The 22751-nt window shown below is 41.7% G+C and overlaps 1 protein-coding gene and 1 non-coding gene across 3 annotated transcripts in view; one reads left to right on the forward strand and one right to left on the reverse strand.

Annotated features, from left to right (window-relative positions):
* Positions 1-22751, forward strand: part of LOC8043039 (obscurin) — a 228802-nt gene that overhangs the window by 156181 nt on the left and 49870 nt on the right. For both annotated transcript variants that reach the window (XM_040216617.2, XM_040216616.3), the window contains 20 exons: positions 1367-1496; positions 2128-2297; positions 2416-2551; positions 3906-4075; positions 5997-6132; positions 7218-7387; positions 7758-7890; positions 8534-8703; positions 8922-9057; positions 10204-10373; positions 10917-11052; positions 11918-12087; positions 12679-12814; positions 17273-17442; positions 17851-17983; positions 18446-18621; positions 19584-19701; positions 20115-20290; positions 20634-20739; positions 21630-21808. In XM_040216617.2, the coding sequence (XP_040072551.1) occupies positions 1367-1496; positions 2128-2297; positions 2416-2551; positions 3906-4075; positions 5997-6132; positions 7218-7387; positions 7758-7890; positions 8534-8703; positions 8922-9057; positions 10204-10373; positions 10917-11052; positions 11918-12087; positions 12679-12814; positions 17273-17442; positions 17851-17983; positions 18446-18621; positions 19584-19701; positions 20115-20290; positions 20634-20739; positions 21630-21808 (3021 nt within the window). The remainder of the gene's footprint in view (positions 1-1366; positions 1497-2127; positions 2298-2415; positions 2552-3905; positions 4076-5996; positions 6133-7217; positions 7388-7757; positions 7891-8533; positions 8704-8921; positions 9058-10203; positions 10374-10916; positions 11053-11917; positions 12088-12678; positions 12815-17272; positions 17443-17850; positions 17984-18445; positions 18622-19583; positions 19702-20114; positions 20291-20633; positions 20740-21629; positions 21809-22751) is intronic.
* Positions 11561-11633, reverse strand: Trnat-cgu. The gene has a single exon. It is a non-coding gene; the product is annotated as a tRNA-Thr (tRNA).

Consider the following 22751-nt stretch of genomic DNA (forward strand, 5'->3'; position numbering starts at 1 on the left):
TATATTCCTGAAGACAGTACACTCTAAAAACAGCCCCTGTGAGCTCACTTTCCTATCGGACACATGGACATTTGCTATGTTGAGACTTAAAGAAATAAGAAAAATGTTGTGTCTCTGGTCCGCTCCCACTTTCGCACCGCAGACTTAAAGCCAATTTAAAGTAAAATGAACTGGATCCTTGGATCAAGTGGAAATTTCTTGGAAAGGCCATTTGGAAATTAATGGGAATCAATAGAAGAATTCCAGTGAACGACGAAGCTAAGAATGCGATTAGACAAAGAAAAAAAGCGATGTGCGCTGGAACATAAAGCACGACGTTACACTCGCACATCGTCCCCGCGCACGACACATTTTTCGGATCGACTTGTATTCCAAGCTTGGTCTTTCGCTAGGATTCTTCTAATGATCACCGTGATTGGCCGTCTCTCTGTTGTGCAGAAAGTTGACTCACACACTTTTTTTTAAATTTTATTTTGTAGAGACCTATATAATCTGAGTTATATTCTTATTATTACCTGTTATGACCTGTTCTGCGTTGAAATCCCCCAGTAATAAGGATGACGAGATCAAAGGAACCACGGGAAGGGTCATTTGGCACACAGTTACCGAGTTACAGAGAGCTTAAAAATTCAGGGCGTGGCGAGCGTCGAGCACCTCATTATCGCTTAGCAGCCATTGATATTGCGACATTGGCCGAGAAGAACGGCCTTGAACCATCACGAAGCGCAAAGCGTGAAGAGAAGACGCCACTCCCTGCGTTTCTTAAAACTAATTTTGGAAGCATATTATTATTTTTTTTTTACTCTTACCACAACCAGGCGTGGATTGGGGACGATCCCTCTTACTCACTCGCCAAAATACCGAACAAACTCCGAGGGGTACGAGTGCGTTATCTTATCTATTGACGTTCATGACTACACTCTAAGAAATGCCTGCGCGTCTACTTACCCGCAAAGCACTCCAAGAGCCAATCTCTGCGATCTACGAAATTAGCTCAGCGAATGATGAGGCGGAACATCCGTTTCGACCTAAAAATGAAGTCTGTGCTGGGGCATTGCGCAATTCAAGCATGACACTTTGCATTGCGTAATGCCACAACGCAGACTTCATTTTTAGCTCTAAACGGATGTTTCGCCTCATCATTCACTGAGCTGATTTCGTAGATCGTAGAGATTGGCTCTTTGAATGTTTTGCGGGAAAGTAGACGCGCAGGCATCTCTTAGAGTGTCGAGTAACATTCCAACGAAGATTCATCTTGAAAACTTCCTTTAATGCGAACATGTCTCTCTTTGCCCCTGCTTAACTTGTATCGAGTATTACTGGACGTCTTTTATAGTTTGAAGCATTTATATGTTCAATCTTACAGCTCAGCCAAAGAAGGCGGTCCAAGGCGAACCGGTGTTTGAGCAGGGTTTGAAGCCGACAACCCTAACAGAGGGGGCTCCTGGACGCTTAGAAGCAAAAGTGTCACCGCCTGCTACTTCTCCTGTGGAATGGTAATATTTTTCCGTCGCTATCCTCCTCGTCGCTTTAACGTTACTGCTTGAATCGCGTAGTTTTGAAGAGCCTCAAAATCCACGCACTTTAGACACTGCATTTATTTTGTAATGCGCGTTCCTACATAAAATTATTATAGTAATTCCGCATTATTTACTTTTTTGTGGTACGAGTGAAATACTTGAACTGCTTTCTCTCCGGCTGGAAAGATAGTGTTTCCCACTATCCAGACCCTTTACGAAACTAAACAATATCTGGCAGTTGCCTTATAACGGATTGCTCAAGTCGAAGCGTACTTAGATGACTCGATATGACTCGGGATGTCCTCGTCCCTTTTCCTCTCCGCCGTTTTAAAATGTAATAAGCTATATATGCCTTGATAAAACAAATGTCGAACAGAATATTTTTAGGATTCAGATAAAGAATGTAAACGTTTATTTGCCTTATATTTTCATTGACCTTAAACGTTTCGTATGTTAACGTAATTGCTTAAACTACGAGTGAAAAGCGGTCACACATTTAAATTTTCCTACGTATTTTTCACGATAGACCAAATAATAAGACGAGCAGAGTCAAAATAGCGTTATACCAATTCACTGTGTGCGTTTCTGTCCCGTTCACCACAAACAGGACCAAAGATGGATCACCCGTGCGTCCCACGGATCACGTCAAGTTGGTCGAAGAACCCGATGGAACTGTAGCCCTGGAGTTGGACAAAGTTGGCCCCGATGATGCCGGGCACTATGCCGTGAAGGCTGTCAACGACAAGGGAGAGACATCGTCCGAAGCTGACATCAAAAGTAAGGGCTGCTTCAGGTGCACTTGCCTACAGTTTCTCGAGTAGTCCGACAAATATGCGTTCCGTGTAGACAACAGACAGTGGGACTGACCAGTTGCGATTTCGTTTTCCCCATTCAGCTCAACCAAAGTCAGCCCTTGTTGACAAGAAGCCATGCTTCGAAAAAGGTCTTCAGCCATGTACTCTGACTGAAGGTAAACCGGCGCAATTGGAGGCTAAAATAGCTCCCGGAGGAACGCCGACGAAGGTTGAATGGTACTGATATTTTATTTTAAATATTTAAATTGAAATGTAGTAGAGGGGTATTTCTTTCCTTCATATCTTTAAGCAGAAAAAAAACTTCGAACTCTCCACATTGTCAACACAAGGTTTAAACTATAGAGTTTACAAACTCTCGCGAAATCTTCTCATACGAATTATGCTGACTATCCTGAGTACGTTGCTAAATTAATGCACGCATAAAGGAAGGTAATAATCGAGGTTGCTCAAAGAGCATGATCAAAACATTTTAATAAAAGTGGTGCTGAGCGTTAATTTATTCGTGTATTTTATCTCATTCTATCGCCCAATCTTTCTCCGTCTACATACAGTATATTTCTTTAGTCGTAGATGAAACAAATTATTGAAGAAAAAAAACATAGAGCAAAGCAAAAACTAAATCAGAATTGAAAGCACCGTAGATCCCGTTTGATAAACTATATCATAAGACATTCGGAATTAAGGCGAGCTGAAGTGGCAGAGAAAATAACTAACAATGTTCAAACGTTATAATTAAGCACACAGTGACTCCATAAAACGGTTAGTGTCTATTAAATGCATGCCTTGTCGATCGCCAGGCAAGTCAGTAACACTATTGCGTTTTGAAGCCACGTTATGTGCTACATAAAATTTGGTGTTTATGGTTTCGATCTTTAACCAAGAGCTTAAAAAATAATTTAAAAAGCAAGGGTCGGAGCCTTCGTTCAATCGGAAATTTTGTTACGTCAACGAACTTGAGAATTGGGTTATTTGGTATACGCTGAACATAATGGAAAGTAAACAGCGTTTAAAGGACTGTACTGTCTTGTGTGTTTCTTTTTGTTATTGTTGAGAAGAGTATTATTCAGAAGAGCAAATATCTTTCAAGTTTCTACAATACCGCTTTTGCCTCATGTCTTGAAAATTAACCTAAACCGGAGAACACAGACACAAAAAACATGTTGATTATGTACCCACGACTGCAGCTTAGGCAGACTCCCCTTTTCCCATGTAGAATTATGTTAAACATGAACACAAACGTTTTCTATCGGAATAAAAAAAGAGAGAAAGGGTGAATGTGCGGGGTGGCATGGCAGCGTTGTCCCCGCCGAAGACAGATAGAGAACAGAGCACAGTGTATTTGATGAATTTAAGAAAGTCGATTCCGGTGGCATTTCTAATTTAACAAAAGGTTCGCACATGGGACGTCAACACTGATGCCATCTCCATCCCCAATACAACTTTCGCAGTTAAAATCACCGATAATATTGTACATTACAGAGTGGTGGTGTGCACGATTTGTACTGTCACCTTTTACTATGCATGTTGGAACAATTATGGCCTAATCGATTAAATATAAAATTTCCTGCAGGCTAAAGGATGGGAAACCCCTCAAGCCAAGTGATCACCTTACCATGCAGCAAAAGCCCGATGGCACACTGGCGCTCAAGATTGACAATGTCACGCCCGAAGATGCTGGTCACTATGCTGTGGTTGCCTCAAATGATGACGGAAAATCTGCTTCAGAAGGAGATGTGAAAAGTAATGATGCTTACACGAGTTCATATGTACTCACACTATAGACAAAAGATCAATTAACGAAATTCGCTGAAATGTTTTAGATTTTACCCGATGTGCTCGGCGAAACGCAAAAGAGCGGATATGAGAAAATGGGTTGTCTGTTTCCTTTACCTCGCAGCGAAGGGACGATTCTAAAAATATATTAGAAAACACTCGAGCATCATGCCTCAATAGTTAGTGCCGCCCCTGGTACGGCATCTGATAAGTACTGCATTTCGACATACCTTTCGTTTGCCCGCAATCCTCCGAACCGAGGGAGCCAATAAGGTTGCAGGATATGCACTCTAAGAAATCTGGAGCATCTGCTCTCCCGCAAAGTACGTGGGAGAGAAAATTGCTGTAATCTACAAAGGGATCTCGGCAAAAATTGGAGCTTATAATATGCTTAGACACCCTTCCTTCCTATAAAAAGAGAAAAAGACAGTCTGCGCGGTGGCACTGAGCACGGCGAAGCGTCATGTTCAGTACCCCAGCGCAAACAGTTTCTTTACACTCTAAAAAAAATCCCTTGCGTCTACTTTCCCGTACAACACTCGGAGAGTCAATGACCGCAAATTACGAAGGTAGCTCAGCGAATGACGATGCCGAAACATACGCTTAGACCAAAAGACGCAATCTGAGTTGAGACATCAAGCAATGCAAAACGTCTTCTTGCATTGCTTAATGCCACAACCCAGACTGCGTTTTTTGGCCTAAACATATGTTTCGGCATCGTCATTCCCTGAGCTGCCTCTGTAAGTTGAGGTGATTGGCTCTCCGAGTGTTGTGTGGGAATACAGACGCACGGGCGTTTTTTAGAGTGTAGAGCGCAGCTCTTAAGGAGGAGGAGAGGAGAGTACGGAGGGGAGGGTATGCCCCTCCTCTCCATCCTCCCCTCTCCTTCTCCTCGCCTGCTGCCCTCCCATTTAGAGGGAAACCTTCGCTAAATTTCCGGTTAAATTTAGCAAAAATTTCTTCTCTAAATTTAGGGGGAAATTCCCCATAATGCAAAGCGCACGGTTACGCCGACGCCAACGCCAACGGCGGCGGCGACGCCACTCAACCCGGAAACGGACGCCTAAGAGCTGCGCTCTAAAAAAATAAAACTCGATCGACATGCACGATGACTGTCATGAAGTCACAACACTTATATGCCGATCGCCGATATTGATAGAGCTACTGCTGCACGCAGCCTTAGATATCTTTGTAAAGCTGAACCACCATCAGTATCCGGAGTCGCCATTCTATGCTTGGTGATATCGTGGTTTTCATAATCGCTGGAATCAAAGTTGGAGACCATAACATGCGTGCTGTTTTTTGTGTGTTCTTTTTAAGTTCTCGGCTGCGATTTTTTGAAATTTTAATGAGATGGATAAAATACGCATACGAAGTTAACAAAAGCATACGAGTCTAAATTAGAAAAAGAAGTCTAATTACCTCTCTCAGGGCTAGCACATTGCTGCGTAAAGCTGGATGGCTACTCCAATCAACTTAATTTATTTTTTGACACTCGTAAACATTCCAATGTGTATTAGAGTGTACACCCAGCTGCACGCGTGCAAAGCAAATGAGACAAATTAAGTCGCAACAAGCGTAATCAAACTGTGCAAGGAGCAGCTTCACCGAGCTCTGCGTTTTGTTGTTAAATATAAACGTTGTACGGAGTGCATCCCCAAGGAAGCAATGTTGGTTGTGCATGCACAGGATGTCTTGATTAGTTTTCAAGTTCCATTTCGTTCCATTTCTTTTAACTTACTTTTGTTTTTAACATGTGAGATATTGAGCAGCTACCTACACATTTTTATTATGATTCCACACAATTAAAAAAGTAAACGAAATCTACGCAAATCTGTTTCTTTTACGTGCTGTTATTTGAACCCTTATTCCTTTCTCTGCCCTAAAGCCCAGCCTGATGAGGACCGTAAGGCAAAAAAGCCTGCTTTTGAGAAAGGACTGGAACCAACTACCCTGGTAGAAGGCAAGCCTGCTAAACTTGAGGCCAAGCTTGCTCCAGGGAGTAAACCTACGAGTGTTAAGTGGTAAGCCATATTCTCGCTACAAAGGCATCGGATCCCAATAGAGGTGCCCTTATAGTTGAACTGTGCCAGTGCTGTCGAGCGAAGGGGTCCCCGAAAGCGGTCTCGATTGGGATTTGTTGTTTTATATGGCAAATAAAATGCGGGAGGAAATTATGACAAAAAAATTCCTTATTTTTATTAAAATATGTGAAACTTTCTGAGCAGGAGCGCATTCAATATTGAACTAAAGCAACTTTACATTCACGGTACCTTAATTCCATAAACTCACTAAAAGAGGGCTTAAGGTACAGTGTACATTCACTCTACAAAAAGGTCTGTGAGCTCACTTTCTCGTAGAACTCGCGGACAGTCAATCGCGGCGAAAAATAGAAAGTCACCTGTAGATCTTGAGGTGTGCAACCGAAAGCTCAGTTAGGCGGCGTCTTCCCCGCAATAGGCCTATGCGCCGTTATTCGCACATAACGTTCGTTATTCTAAATATCTTTGGGTGGCGAGAATTTTGAAACTCTTCGTGACAATAAGCGAGTAAAAAATAATTTGTTTCTATCCATCTTCAGGTTTCACAGTATTATAGAGGGTGTTTCTGTTTAAGCTTAACACAACTCTATAAAAAAAGCCGCGAAAGCTACACTGATTCGGTTTGTGTAAATGAATTATACGGCCAGTGGGACATAGTGTAGGGGGCAAATCGTAACGATCAGTCGGCTGATTAGCTAAAATATGTCAATTAAAGTTTTAAATGTTGAAAATAAACACAAGATTCTAATTAAAAAATTGCTGAGCATCATCGAAAACCATCTTAGAAAGACTTGGAGCACGTGGGAACACCGGTGTAGTGCTCAAGTTACCCCTCTCGAAGCAGGAGCAAGGCTACCGGTGCGATAACGAGCCCGCGCAGTTTTTCCGTCTCATCATGTCCCTCTGACCGTATAACTCACCTGTACAAACCGCGTTAGTGTATCTTTCGCGGCTTGTTTTAAAAATAAATTTGTTAAGCTTAAATAGCCCTGTATTATCATGTCAGGGGCTCTTCTCTGAATTCATTGACAGGCCTGCTTATGCGTTTCACATCTTACTCTTTTTAGGCTCAAGGACGGACGACCCATTAGGCCGAGCGATCGAGTCAGGCAAGAAGAAAAACCAGACGGGACGCTGGCTCTCTTAATCGATGATGTGAAGCCCGAAGATGCTGGACGCTATTCGGTGGTAGCTTCGAACGACGCTGGAGAGGTGGATTCCGAGGCGCCCGTTAAAAGTACGCATCCTTCACACCTCTCATCAACGCAGGGCGGAGAGAGATCATCTCATTATTGATCCGCAGCCAATCAGATTGCGCCATTATCTATAAGACCGCCCAAGAACCAATCACGAAGGAAGAAGCCTTTCATAAGATGTCGCTAAATCTAGTTCATGGTGAGGTGTGAGCCATTTGCAGATGATTTAACTCTGAATGCGTCAACCATGTCGAATACCCAACATTTAATAAACTCCTTTACATCGTACTTTCTTTCGCGTCGTGCCAAGCAACAGTCCAAACTGTATAATCAAGTTACGCTGACTGTCCCGTAGTGTGCATCGCGCATTCAAGTATGACATTTGTGTTTTTGTTTGTTTAAAAAATACAGCGCAACCTGACGAAGACACCAAACGGAAGAAGCCTGCTTTTGAGAAAGGACTAGAACCAGCAACCTTGTTGGAGGGCAAACCGGCTAAGCTCGAAGCGAAGCTCGCTCCAGGCAAACCGACGAGTGTCAAGTGGTAAGAAGTGACCAAGTTGCCAAAGTATGAACCAAACAGGCGGGAAGGATATAAACGTTTTGGAAGTTCAAAAATGATGCATTGTGGTTTGGCTTAGACTAAATAATAACCGCGCAAGAAAGAACAGAACAATATTAAATTTCTTAACGTCACGTCCTAATCGCTCAAAGGAGTCCCGTTTTGGCTTCACAGTGCTTCATTATTCTATTTGTCAGCCTTCACGGCTCATCGGTACACTCTAAGAAATGTCTGCGTGTCTCCTTACCCGCAAAACACTCGAAGAGCCAATCTCTGCAATCTACGAAATCAGGTCAGGGAATGATGAGGCGGAACATCTGTTTGGACCTCAAAATTAAGTCTGCGCTGTGGCATTACGCAAGGCAAAGCGCCATGCTTGCATTGTGTTCGACATGCCGATACATGTCGTACGCTTCTTATAATCTTCCTATCTCAACTACCACGAGAATAAGAAAAAAAATAAAAAGAGAAAACAAAATACCTCGAACTTCGAGACAATTTGTTTTATTTTTAATTTTCACGACAGAGATGCCTTTTTTATATATATAAGTATTCCAAAGTTTACTGCAATGTAACTATTATTTTGTAGTTCGTCTATATTGATATTTCTTTGTTTTTACTTTAGGCTCAAAGATGGGCTGCCCATCAGGCCCAGTGATCGGGTGAGGCAAGAAGAGAAGCCCGATGGGTCATTGGCGCTGATCATCGACGACGTCAAGCCCGAAGATGCTGGTCAATACTCTGTGGTGGCTTCGAATGACGCTGGGGAAGCTGAGTCTGAGGCGCCTGTTAAAAGTGTGTATTCTTTTAAACGATTCTGGTCATATTCCTAATGAAAGATGTCTTACCAGTTTATACCAGTTTCTTCCTTGCTGATTCGTTAAATTGCTTGATACACCATTTTTATCCCCTAAAAGTAGAAAGTAAATCTTAGTTGCAAAACTTGACAAATGTGTTTTGTCGTGTCGTAGTACTTTACTTCACATTTATTTATTTTCTTTGCATGTACAAAGCTATGCCGGATGAAGCAGGTAAATTAAAGAAGCCTGCATTCGAGAGGGAGCTCGAACCGATGACTTTGACAGAAGGCAAACCAGCTAAGCTCGAGGCGAAGCTCGCTCCAGGAAGCAAACCCACAAGTGTCCAGTGGTAAGATCTGACAACGTTGCCACAGAACAAACTAAGCAGACGAAACAATTCGTACCGTGTCCGTTTGTGAGAAAACCAAGCATCATTGTTTGATTAAAACGAAAGCCTTAAAAGGGCCACTGAAAAAGAAAAAATAAACAGTTTTCTTATACAGTTTGGCTAAAACACGCGTGCCAAAAAAAAAAAAAAAATTTTACGCGCGAAAAAAAAAATATATATATATATAATAGAGCAATATTGACGGCGCAAGACGCGATTTCAGGCGCATGGGGAAGAGGTGGATCGGCTTGGCCATCTCGTTGAGGTGGAAAGAGTGTATGACCATTCCGTGACGTCATAGACTTTGAGCGCAGAATTTCAAATAAATCTCGCGCCGTCATTATTGCTCTAAATTTTTTTTTCGCGTAATATTCATTTCTCGACACGCGTGTCCCAACCAGACTGTTTAAAAACAACATTTTTTTCCTCTTTTCAGTGGTTCTTTAATATTCACACGAGGCCGAAAAGAATAACGTTATGTCTTTTCCCTTGAGAAATATTATCCACAAAAAGCGGCCCGTTTTTTCTGGCTTCTATGCCCCATCGTTATAATCATCATCATCACCTTCCACGTTTTAATTCAAAGCTGTTAAAGTCCTGAGCGTCTACCTTCCCGCAAAGCACTAGGAAGAAACGATCCAGCCTCGTCATTGGCCGAACTCCCTCCACAGATTGCAGCAATTGGCTCTCCCAAGCGCTTTGCGTGAAAGTAGTCGCTCCGGGGATTTTAGAACGAAGGTGAAATTAAATAAACTGCGGTTCTTTTGATCCTCCAAACTTTAGATTGGATGTATAGCCACCGAGAGTTTAAGACACTTGGGGCGTGGCGAGTCCCGAGCATCTCATTATCGTCCTCAGCCAATGAGGTTGCGGCATTCGCCGACGAGAGCGCCAAAGAACTAATCACAAAGCCGGAGGCGTGCACGTATCAAGCCACGCCCTATATTCTTAAAGATAGGATTAAATTAAGCTTTAAATTTGTGGATTTGTTTTTAATGTTCGCTGGAGTTGATTTTTTTTAATTATTATTATAAGGTTAGCTGTTGGAGTACTTGTTTCTTTCAGATGGTCATTATTTGTATTAGTTTCATTTATTGTTTATTTCAGGCTCAAAGATGGGCGACCCATCAGGCCCAGTGATCGGGTGAGGCAAGAAGAGAAGCCCGATGGGACATTGGCGCTGTGCATCGACGACGTCAAGCCCGAAGACGCTGGTCGATACTCTGTGGTGGCTTCAAATGACGCCGGAGAAGCTGAGTCTGAGGCGCCTGTTAAAAGTATGTTGTAAAAAACAAAAACGTTATTAACATATTTTTAAAGATACATAGTTTATCGGCAAGTCGCTTGTTCGGCGTTGCTGATGGTTGTTTTTATAGTGTTAACTTACGACGGGAATAAGTTGAATCCTCTTGATGACAAGAATTACAACGAGGAGGACGTAACAAATATGGTAGATGCCATAGATCGATCAAACAGAAAAGAAAGAGGAAGAAAAAAAATCTAGTTAAAGATGAAGATGCTTTCTTCATCACAATAGTTTCACTATGACCTTAGTTGCCTCTGTGCCACTTAACTTGCAATCATTAAAATAGCTGGTAGTCCAGCGGCAGCTTGTCCTTTCCTCTATCTCATATATCCTTTCTTTTTATGTTCAGATGGTCTCACCCAACAAAATTATATTGTTAATTCATTCGCGTGTATAAAATACTGCGTTTGTTACGACCATAAAAAAAAAGGGTATTTGGGGTGCGGAACTCGAGTTGTTGGTTTTTCGTGTTATAGTGCTTCACTTGACCTCTCTCTTACTTGCATACATAAAGCTACGCCTGATGAAGCAAGTAAATTGAAGAAGCCGGCATTTGACAAAGAGCTGGAACCGATGACCCTGACCGAAGGCAAGCCAGCTAAGCTCGAGGCAAAGCTCGCTCCAGGAAGCAAACCCACAAGTGTCAAGTGGTAAGTATTCATCCCATTCCATAAAATTAACTAAACAGACGAAAAAATTCGTACTAATAGAGTTATCAGAAAACGATTTAAACGAAGCGTTAAGCACAAGAAGCCGGCGATATTAGCGTTACTAATATAATTTAAAAAAAGAAATTTCCTCTTTCTTTTTTTTTTAAAACCGTTTTAGCTGCTGCTTTCCGTAGCTCCATAGCTCAGTGACTACTATTTCAGTTGTGTCCGTTAGTCTATCACTACAGCGTGATGTACGTAAGTGACCCCCGACTAGCGGCTGTACTGCACTGAAATGATTATTTCAGCATGTTTCCTGGCGTTGCCGTTGTAAAAAACTACAACGGCAACGCCAGGAAACATAAAATCACATCACATCATCAGAAAAACATCAATTTACAAGCTTGATTTATCTGCAATTTATATTACATTCGGGGGCAACGCGTTGTAAAATTCAAAGTGGAGAGTTCAGAATTTGATAGTACGGCTCAAAACAAAGAGACCAAACTGCCACCAGTGAGAATCGAACTCACGACCCCTGGTTTACGAGACCAGTGCTCTAGCCACTGAGCTATGGTGGCTTCTTAATATGTGGTGCACTGAGCTATAGTTGCTTTATTTTTTTCTTATTGCAGTGTAGCTATGATTACTTTGTTGCAATGCTGAAGTACCGAATTCTAAAATACGCTTTAGTTGTTTGCTTGTAGCCTAGATGTCTTCGACTTCATTATGAAAGCGATTAGTGTTCTTAAATCATGAGAAGTAACATGTCTCCCACTTTTCTTATTGAAATGTTGCAAGACCTAAAGAGACACATATAGTCTTCTCTGTTGAATTTATTACATTCCATTTGATTTTGTTTCAGGTTTAAGGATGGGCGACCCATCAGGCCCAGTGATCGGGTGAGGCAAGAAGAGAAGCCCGATGGGACATTGGCGTTGTGCATCGATGATGTAAAGCCCGAAGACGCTGGTCGCTACTCTGTGGTGGCTTCGAATGACGCTGGAGAGGCTGAATCTGAGGCGCCTGTTAAAAGTACGAATTTCTAATGCTGGTCATATTCTTGAAGAAATGTACTATCCGATCAATATTAACTGAAACACCCGATCAATCCTTTTTATGAGTATCAGGTCCTCAGTCCTCACAAGCTCTATTAACTCTCATTTTATGCAAACAAACAAAAAAAAAAAGTCCGACGTATGGGAATTTAACTCGGCATTCTGTTCCTAGTTTGGACCAAAACCCACTCCAAAACTGGTAGGTATGCCGAAGGAGCATGAAGTACTGTTTCAGCTCATATTAAACGCGATAGTACCTTATCGGCAAGCTTCCTTTATTTTTATTTAAACAACCGGAGAGAATAAACATGAAAACGGGACGAGAATTGACGTTTTCGTGTTTATCCTTTCCGGTTGTTTAAGCATAATTTCCCACACGCTCGTTTTTAATGTTTTTCCTTTATTTGCCATCGCGGAATGCTCCTTCCAGTTTGTAAATGCATTAAAAATGGACCCTGGAGTACATGCATGATAAAGCACCTAAACTACCCGTGCAAAAAAGTTTGAAATATTTTCCGAAATATTGTTTTTAACCTGTTCTTACTTTCTTCTACTTATATACATAAAGCGGTTGCCGATGGAGAGGGTAAACTGAAGAAGCCTGCATTTGAGAAGGAGCTCGAACCGATGACCTTGGCCGAAGGCAAACCAGCGAGACTCGAAGCAAAGCTCGCTCCTGGAAGCAAGCCCACAAGTATCAAGTGGTGAGGAACTTGAACATTCCCTAGCCACATTCAAATTTTAAATACGAGTAATTCGGAAGTTTTCAATTCCATATGAAGAGGGCATCACAAATCGCAACGCTCCAGCTAGTCCAGGTGATGCAGTTCCACCATATGAATGTTGCAATATTGTCGGATGTATCGTTGAAGAAAGATAAAGTACTAAAGAAAGAGAAAAACTATGGGCTCCTAAAATAACATATAAGCATCCATTCATGGTTTTATTTCCTGTCTACAAGTAAAACGACAGGAGTCGTTCAATGTAAATGATCATAATAAAAAACGATGCCACCGCATGGTGTTCACAACCTTTGGAGGTTCACTGTTGGACAGTCACTATCATATATGAAAAGGAAGTTTTCAGCATAAAACCGACTGCACAAATCGGCGCTTGAACCTAGCATCTTAAACTTTTCTTCGGAGGTGTTTTACTGGTCCAGTTGGCGTATTAAAAAAAAAAAAAACAAGCACCAACTTACTCAGAAAAAAAAATAAAAATGGTGCCCTGCCATTTAAACTTCTCTTAAGGGTATTAGAGAGGAAAATTTACTATACAGGACACCAGCTGATCAGGGCAGATGGAAAATAGCCCATTTTTCGATATGCCTAAAGATCCCAGTAGTTCTTAAGAAAATTATCGGTTTATGTTTAGCCGTTCTGCCATAAGAAATATAAATTTGCATTCATCACACAGAGTATATTGATATCACAAAATGCATTATTATCGAACCATCAAACTCTTCAACGTGTTGCTCCCGCTTTATAATTTTTCGGTTTGGTTTACATTTTTAACTTTTATTATGAATGGCAACTTTACCCGAGACAGACACACACATACATATATATATATATATATACAGGGTGTTTCACGAAAGGAGGACAAATTCGATATTGCGAAAACTGCGCGTCGCAACAAAAAAAGGCTTGTGTCGTTTTGGTCCTCGGCAGGGGGCCTATTTAGGAAAATTATCACAGACCGGGATAATTAGATTGTTAATTATGTTTGCGTAATTAACTTTTTTTAATATTGTGTTTAAGGGCATGGTTTCAATAAGAAAATTGCTCGACATTATTCATAAACACTAAATCAACAAATTGCAGAACGATAGAGGGCACGTGCAGCATTTTACGGCTTTATGAAAAACCTCACAACGACGACGGGTTTTTAAGTTTCGGTTTGCAATCGGAGCGCATTTCGGCCCGGACGGCACCGCGCCCCGTGGAGAAATAGTGCAACCAGCCTCTACTGCGTCGCGCCAGGACAGCGCAGCAGAGGTTTGTTGCACACCGCGCCCCACGGAGAAATAGTGTAATTAGCCTCTGCTGCGTTGCGCGAGGACAGCGCAGCAGAGGCTGATTATATATATATATATATATATATATATATATATATATATATATATATATATATATATATATATATGGAGAGAGAGAGAGAGAGAGAGAAAGTAGCGCAGGATGCCGAGAAGTATAAACGGCATTATGACGTACTTGAAACGGTTGTTTGGAGTTTTATAACATATTCGTAAAGTCAGTCGACGTTTCGGCCTGAGACAGACCTTTTTCAAGACTGTTCTTTTTTTCTTTTTTTTTTGTGAGCGGCTTTGCGTTTACTGAATTTGACCTTCGCCGAGCATTTGGTGCCTGCTGTTTTGTGGCTGCCTCTCCGTTTTCGTTAAGTCAGATTTTCCAGTGCTGTACGTGTCGTTTTCTCCCCGGCCAGGTTTACGCTGGAGGCTTACCCTTCGGGCTAGGCCCCAAATGATCGGCGTTTGTGGCGAAAACTTTGTCGCGTCTATCGTGGGGCTCTTGAAGGAATAAAGTGTTTTGAAGTAGCATAATCTCTTGATGCCATGGGCCACGTGTTGTAGCCAAGGTGTGTAAATATTTCGTCTCATGTAACCAGTCTTGAAAAAGGTCTGTCTCAGGCCGAAACGTCGACTGACTTTACGAAAAATATGTTATGGAACTCGAAACAACCGCCTCAAGTACGTTTTAGAGCGCAGCTCTTAGGCACCCGTTTCTGACTTGAGCGGCGTCGGCGTCGCCGTCGGCGTAACCGCGGCAACATTTTGGCAAGGTGACGTTTCGGCACCGTGCCGAAACGTCCGCGCGGTGCATTATGAGAAACGTTCCATAATGCACGGCGGCGACGTTCCGGCATGGTGCCGAAACATCACCCTACCGCAACGTCACCGCGATGCATTATAGGACGTTTCCCGTAATGCACCGCGCGGACGTTTCGGCACGGGGGCGAAATGTTACCATGCCGAAACGTCGCCAAGGTGAATTATGGTTAGAATGCAATTAAATGCAAAGGTGCAAGCGAGCTGGACAAGAATGATGAAAATAATCCCTGGAGAAGGGGAACAAGAGGGACAAAGGACAAACACAAATCTCCAAACACAGCTAGGTGACTGGTGCGCGACCGAAAAAATCCGCCTGGTCCGGGTATCGAACCCGGGACCTCTCCATTACAGGTGGAGCGCTCTACCAATTGAGCTAACCAGGGGTTAGACATCAGTAGAGCAAACGGGTTTTATCAGCTGCCACCAGTCTAACACCAACAAGGGTGAAGCTTGCAATTTAAGGTTATAATTAGAATGCAATTAAATGCAAAGGTGCAAGCGAGCTGGACAAGAATGATGAAAATAATCCCTGGAGAAGGGGAACAGGAGGGACAAAGGACAAACACAAATCTCCAAACACAGCTAGGTGACTGGTGCGCGACCGAAAAAATCCGCCTGGTCCGGGTATCGAACCCGGGACCTCTCCATTACAGGTGGAGCGCTCTACCAATTGAGCTAACCAGGGGTTAGACATCAGTAGAGCAAACGGGTTTTATCAGCTGCCACCAGTCTAACACCAACAAGGGTGAAGCTTGCAATTTAAGGTTATAATTAGAATGCAATTAAATGCAAAGGTGCAAGCGAGCTGGACAAGAATGATGAAAATAATCCCTGGAGAAGGGGAACAGGAGGGACAAAGGACAAACACAAATCTCCAAACACAGCCAGGTGACTGGTGCGCGACCGAAAAAATCCGCCTGGTCCGGGTATCGAACCCGGGACCTCTCCATTACAGGTGGAGCGCTCTACCAATTGAGCTAACCAGGGGTTAGACATCAGTAGCTGTGTTTAAAGATTTGTGTTTGTCCTTTGTCCCTCTTGTTCCCCTTCTCCAGGGATTATTTTCTTCATTCTTGTCCAGCTCGCTTGCACCTTTGCATTTAATTGCATTCTAATTATAACCTTAAATTGCAAGCTTCACCCTTGTTGGTGTTAGACTGGTGGCAGCTGATAAAACCCGTTTGCTCTACTGATGTCTAACCCCTGGTTAGCTCAATTGGTAGAGCGCTCCACCTGTAATGGAGAGGTCCCGGGTTCGATACCCGGACCAGGCGGATTTTTTCGGTCGCGCACCAGTCACCTAGCTGTGTTTGGAGATTTGTGTTTGTCCTTTGTCCCTCTTGTTCCCCTTCTCCAGGGATTATTTTCATCATTCTTGTCCAGCTCGCTTGCACTTTTGCATTTAATTGCATTCTAATTATAACCTTAAATTGCAAGCTTCACCCTTGTTGGTGTTAGACTGGTGGCAGCTGATAAAACCCGTTTGCTCTACTGATGTCTAACCCCTGGTTAGCTCAATTGGTAGAGCGCAATACCTGTAATGGAGAGGTCCCGGGTTCGATACCCGGACCAGGCGCATTTTTTCGGTCGCCCACCAGTCACCTAGCTGTGTTTGGAGATTTGTGTTTGTCCTTTGTCCCTCTTGTTCCCCTTCTCCAGGGATTATTTTCATCATCGTGAATTATGGGACATTTCCCATAATGCACCGCGCAGACGTTTCGGCAGGGTGCCGAAAGGTCACCGCGTTGCATTAGGGGACGTTTCCCGTTATGCACCGCGGTTACGCTTCGCCAAGGTGACGTTTCGGCACCGCGCCGAAGCGTCACGTGACGACTCGCGTTTCGCGCGTGAATGAAGGGGGAAAGGAGGAGGAGAGGGTGCCGATGAGGACGAGGGGCATACCCTCCCCTCAGTACCCTCCCCTCCTCCACCTCAAGAGCTGCGCTCTAAATCGGCGTTACAGGAGTTGTCAACGGCTTTTATTTTTCTGCCATTTATATATTAATAATGCCCTGTTTTGGATGTTCTCTACCTCCTTGGTGAGAACCTTTTAAAATGACAACCATATCGATGATGTATATTCAAGTTGGGATTTTACCAGGGGTATGTAAGCTAAATTAATTTCTTCTGAACGAGCGAATTTTAGGTTTTATCTTAGATAACAAGGTGTGCGGTTAGTCTTTAAAAACTTCTTTAATTATATTATATCTCCTTAATATTTATATGCAGGAACCATGCCCTGATTTTTAGTGTTAGTATTTTTGGTCGGTGTCCGTCCCCATCTTTGACCTAACGGTTTTTTGCTTTTCAGGTATAAAAACGACAGGCCCATTAGACCCAGTGAACGGGTGAAGCTAGAAGAAAATCCGGACGGTACACTGGCATTAACAATCGATGATGTTAAACCCGAAGATGCCGGTGGATATGCTGTGGTCGCTGCAAATGATGCTGGAGAGGCTGATTCGGAGGCTGACATTAAAAGTATGAATGCTTCAAGTTTCTAGTTTTATAAGACATCATATATTTGGATATTCATTTCGTTAATATTTAGAAACTAAGAAAATAATATGAGTGTGTATTCCTGTGATCTCACTTGAGTAAGAAAGAAGAAACTAGAGACTGGTAATACTGTCTACCAGGGTTTTCTGTCTACAACGTAAAAGACAAAACCAGATTTTTAGACCATAAATCAATCATTCTAAAAAAAAACTCTACATCAACTTACAATGAAATGCTACTATACCACAAAGTTAATGCCATGCAAACAAATCAAAAACGAACAACTAGCTGCCTATAAATTATAAAAAAAATACATATTTTGCCTGCGTGATACATGATACAACTTTTTTGTGTGTGTCAGTCATTCTGTTTGTTTTGACTTCATTTCAGCTAAACCTACAGCACGTGTCCCCGGAGAAAAGCCTGAATTTGTGATTGAGCTGAAAAATGCGGAACTTCTCGAAGGGCAACCTTTACATCTTGTTGGAAAGGTCAAGAGTGACAGTCCCTTCACAGTAGAATGGTGAGAGAAACTTTTATTACACGAATGCTGTTCGCAAACAAAGTATCGTATTGACCCGAAACTTAGATATCCGTTTTATGAATTGAATTCCTATGTTTGCATTCTCCGCATTACGGGGGTAATCCAACCATTTCCATTTATAGGGCACGTTGAATTACGGTGCACTGAGAGCGTTCGCATCTAAAGATGTGGCCTACAGAGGTGCAATATGCTGTATATTCACGTACTCAAAATCCAATAACCCATCGCGATTTTTGTTTTGTCTCAACCGTATCGATGCCGCGTCATTCGCTTGGCTTTTTCTGCAAATAGCGATGACTAGGTTTGGCCTAATTCCGTAATTGTCTTTGCGTTACTGTTATGTTTTCGTATACCTACATTTTATTTGTCTCGTTGGTCGAATTCGCCATACGTTTACTTTTCTTTAAGTAGTAATTTAAGTCGAGTTTTATTTTATTTAAGGCTGAAGGATGGTGAACCTCTGAAGACTTCGTCCGGGTTGTCATTTTCCCAAGAACCGGATGGCACAGTGATACTTTCCATTGATCACGCAACCCCTGATGACTCCGGCAAATATGTGTGCGTCGCTACAAATCCCGATGGGAAGGCGAGAAGTTCGAGCACAGTTAATGTCAAGGGTAAGCAGTTGTTCGCTTCGGGGCTTTATTGTGAACTACAACCACCGAGTGCGTCTGCTTAATAAAATTACTAGCGTTGGATTTTTGCCATGCATAAAGAATGCCATTCTATTGTTTTATTGAAGTTATGTACAATGGTAGCTATTGCTCACAATTTTAAGTAAATAATTAGTTATATATTGTTTATTTGAATACGTATCAAACATTTAAAAGAAGCGTCATTCGTAATCAAATATGCAATCGCTATTTTTAATGCATAAATCGGGATGACGAAAAAAGTAATACAAAACCAGTGCACTTGTAGTGTGTTTTGTTTCGTCAGTTTCTTACTCCCCCGTAGACATCAAGTGTATTGTTGTGTAAAATCAACATTCATAAATTATTAGGTTAATGAGGGTGTTTTTCTGGAGTACCGCAAGAGCGAATTGCCTAATTTTACGCAATATAGTCAGCAGAAAACTTATCAGCCAAGGGACCTACATTTCTTTGATAGCTTGACATTAATTTGTTCGACATTCAAGAGACAACCTTTGCTACATGTAGTATTAACGGGGCAGTATATTGTTGGTCGATCGTTGTTCTCAGGGCATGCTCAGAACAAGATATTATTTACAGTCTACCATGAACAACGGTCATGATGAGGTGCAATGTGCGTTGAACGCTCATAATCGTGCCTTCCTCTCAATCAAAATATTTGTTCTTGGCATACATTAAATGGGAGCTTGTTCTGGGTATGCGCTGCGAACAAAGACTAACAATATGGCATCCAATGAATACCCCATTCAGTATGTCAAACTTATCACTCATCATCGCGCTTAGACAGTTCAATTTAAGACACGGACCTTTCAGTTGGGACATGTACAAAAGGTTCCTACTACAATACAGCTGCAAATTCAAGGTGGCTGTAATAATGGAAATCTCCAGCTCTCTAGAAGCTAAAGTCATTTGTTGTCTTCTTTCAGAGATGCCAAAATATAAACCTGAGGTCGTGGATGAACTTAAACCCACTGTTTTCACTGAGGGTGAACCTGGAAAGTTAGAGGCAAAGGTCTCTGGAGAGCCCATGCCTGATGTTAAATGGCAAGTACTCTTATTATGACCATCTATTGTGGAATTGAGTCCCGTTGCAACACAATAGAAATGCTCAGAACCTGGCTGCAACTTGAGGGACAATAGAATTAACTTTTTTTTTATAAGTGTCTCAATAGACATCACTTGGGTGCTTCAGGGGCAGCGTTAATGCCATTTGAATCTGGCATGTCCACATATGCAACCCTTTTTAATTAACCATAGTACGGTTCAATCTCCGACTCTGTGATAGTAAAATGTGTTTGGCCTGCAGGCGGGCACGAAAGTAATTCAATTGTATGTTTTAAATGTTCTTAAGTATTGTAACTATTGACTTTTAGAATAAGATGTGCCATATGGCAGTATTCTTTAATTATTATGAGGATATAACCGTAAACGTCGTAATATTCCAACATTTATTGTAGGATAAAAGATGGGCAAGAGCTTCCTGACGACAGCCGTATTCGCTCCACTACATCCCCTGGTGGAGATGTGGCCCTCACAATTGATCCAGTTAAGCCAGAAGATGCTGGAAAATATGCCCTCGTCGCAGCTAATGACGAAGGAGAATGTAGGACGTCTGCCCCAGTCACGGTGAACCGTAAGTTGAAATTTGTGCAAACCTTGTAGATGTATGATTATAAAAATTTTTCCAGTACAGAACCAGTCAGTTTAAAAGTATGTTAAAAATAGGTCCGTCTTCTTAATATGCATTAACGTTGAAAGCAAAGCTGCAATGATGAAGCTAAATTTGCCAGGCGCCAATAGAATTCATTAAAGACTACATGCATTTCATGCATTAGCTTCGCGTTTCCATAAAAACCCACTAAGCACATTGTAGATACCTCAAAACTTTTTTTTATATCTAGAAAGCGGAAGGAAACAGTTTCTTCATGTGGAGTCCACTATTCAGAACTTTGTACATACAATCTATTTGTGTACAGAGCCACCTAGGTTCACCACGCCGTTGGAACCCGTAGAGGCAGTGGAAGGCTACCCAGCAAGGTTAGAGGCGAAGCTTAGTGGTCAGCCTACGCCGGAAACAGAATGGTGAGTAAAAGGTTGATTTCTTTCAACTAGACCGGTAAAGTGTGTCATGAAACGAAATCACCTGTTCACGACCACAGGTCAAAAAAAAAGGTGTAAATTTCTCTTATTTTTTTCCACTTCGGACGCGAAACATTTTGATTACTATAAAGTGATTGATTTGTTTTTTCGAACAGATTTATTTTTAAAAAAAAGGAAAAAAAAAACCTTAAAAGTAAACTAATGCGATCTGTGCAGGTGAGTTGTATACAGTCAGGAGGATGTAATACGGGGGCTAATCATCACAATAAGTCAAGTAATTAGGTAAAATTTATTAAATAACTTTTTAATTAGTGAAAATAAGCACATGGTTCCAATTAGGAACTCGCTCAGCGCTATCTAAAACCACTAAAGCATTCAATTTTAGAAAAATTTCAAGCCCGTGGTAATCACAGGGGTACGCTAAAGTTTTCACTCGTGCACCAGGCGCAATGCTGGCGCTCCTAAAACCCAGATAATCTTTTCATTCGCGCTTTCGTTTTGACTTATCGTAATGATTACACTCGTGTAATATGTCCCCCTGACTGTATAACTAATCTGCACGGGCCGCACTAGTCTACACTTCCAAACATCGTTTTATAAATAAATTTGTTCAAATTAAAATCAGAACATAGGAAAGTGTCTATATAGCTTCACAAGAGAACTGTTGCTAACAATCTCTGCTGTGCAAGTTCCTATTATGGCTATCTATATCGCAGAAGTGAAATAATGTTTATACTTTTAAAGTGTTTTCCAGAAGCAATGTTTTAATTGCTTGTGTTCAGATAAAACGTCGACATAGTTTATTTGTTCGCTGTTTATCTGAAACCTCTTACACAAACTACATTTAAATGTCACGCGCTTTGCACTTACAGGAAGAAGGATGGAAAGCCTTTCATACCTGACGGGGAGAAGATAAAGGAGTCAAAAACACCTTCTGGGGATGTGGCCCTTATTATACCGAAAACCCAGCCTGAGGATGCAGGTGTTTATTCTTGCAAAGCTAAAAATCCTTTCGGTGAACAAGAGACAAAAGCTCCGCTGACTGTAGCAGGTAAGCGTCTATACAATTTAAACAAATATCTGGATTATGTTGGCACCTATTGTTTTTTTTTTTTTTGTAGTTATTTGCGATTCTCTTTCAACATCAATACCATATATGAGGAGGGGTGTTTTTTTGTTGTTTTTTTAAACTCCGATGAGCTGGGTAAACAAATAAAATAAACCAGAGCGATGAAAATTGTTCTAAGATACATCAAATTTAAATACATACAGTAGCTTCCTCTCCACGTAGTCACAGCGAAGATTTAGCACTCATCATGACGTGCCATAAGCTTTTGAACATCGGTTGCCGCCGGGATCCTTAGTCATTCTATCATGCGTTAACACGGCCGTCAGTCGCCGCAGACGTTTTTTCCTGACATTACACTCATTACACTCTAGAAATCCCTGCACGTCTACTTACCCGCAAAACACTCAAAGAGCTAATCTCTGCGATCTACGAAATCAGCTCAGCGAATGATGAGGTGGAACATCTGTTTAGACCTCAAAATTAAGTCTGCACTGTGGCACTACGCAATACAAGCATGACGCTTTGCATTGCGTAATGCCACAGCGCAGACTTCATTTTGAGGTCTAAACAGATGTTCCGCCTCATCATTCGCTGAGCTGATTTCGTAGATCGCAGAAATTGGCGCATCGAGTGTTTTAATAAAAACTAATAAATAATAAATTGTTTTATTTTTCTCGTGCCCACAAACAACCTCTCGTTTACAGTGTGGTGCGCTAAATATGCATGGAGTAAAACCTAAAAATACAGGAAACAACAAAGTTAAATCAATAAAATTCATGCAACATTATCATAATGCAAAAATTGATTAGTTCACAGACATCCAGTCACGCAAATTTAACATAAACTCCTGAGTGGATAAAAAGATGTCGAGGTAAAATTTTCTTTGAATCGTAAGCAATTTGTATCCTTCACAATGGGATTACAG

This window comes from Ixodes scapularis, unplaced genomic scaffold (genome assembly GCF_016920785.2).
Source record: "Ixodes scapularis isolate PalLabHiFi unplaced genomic scaffold, ASM1692078v2 PGA_scaffold9__187_contigs__length_104089568, whole genome shotgun sequence".
NCBI classification, from domain to species: Eukaryota; Metazoa; Arthropoda; class Arachnida; order Ixodida; family Ixodidae; genus Ixodes; species Ixodes scapularis.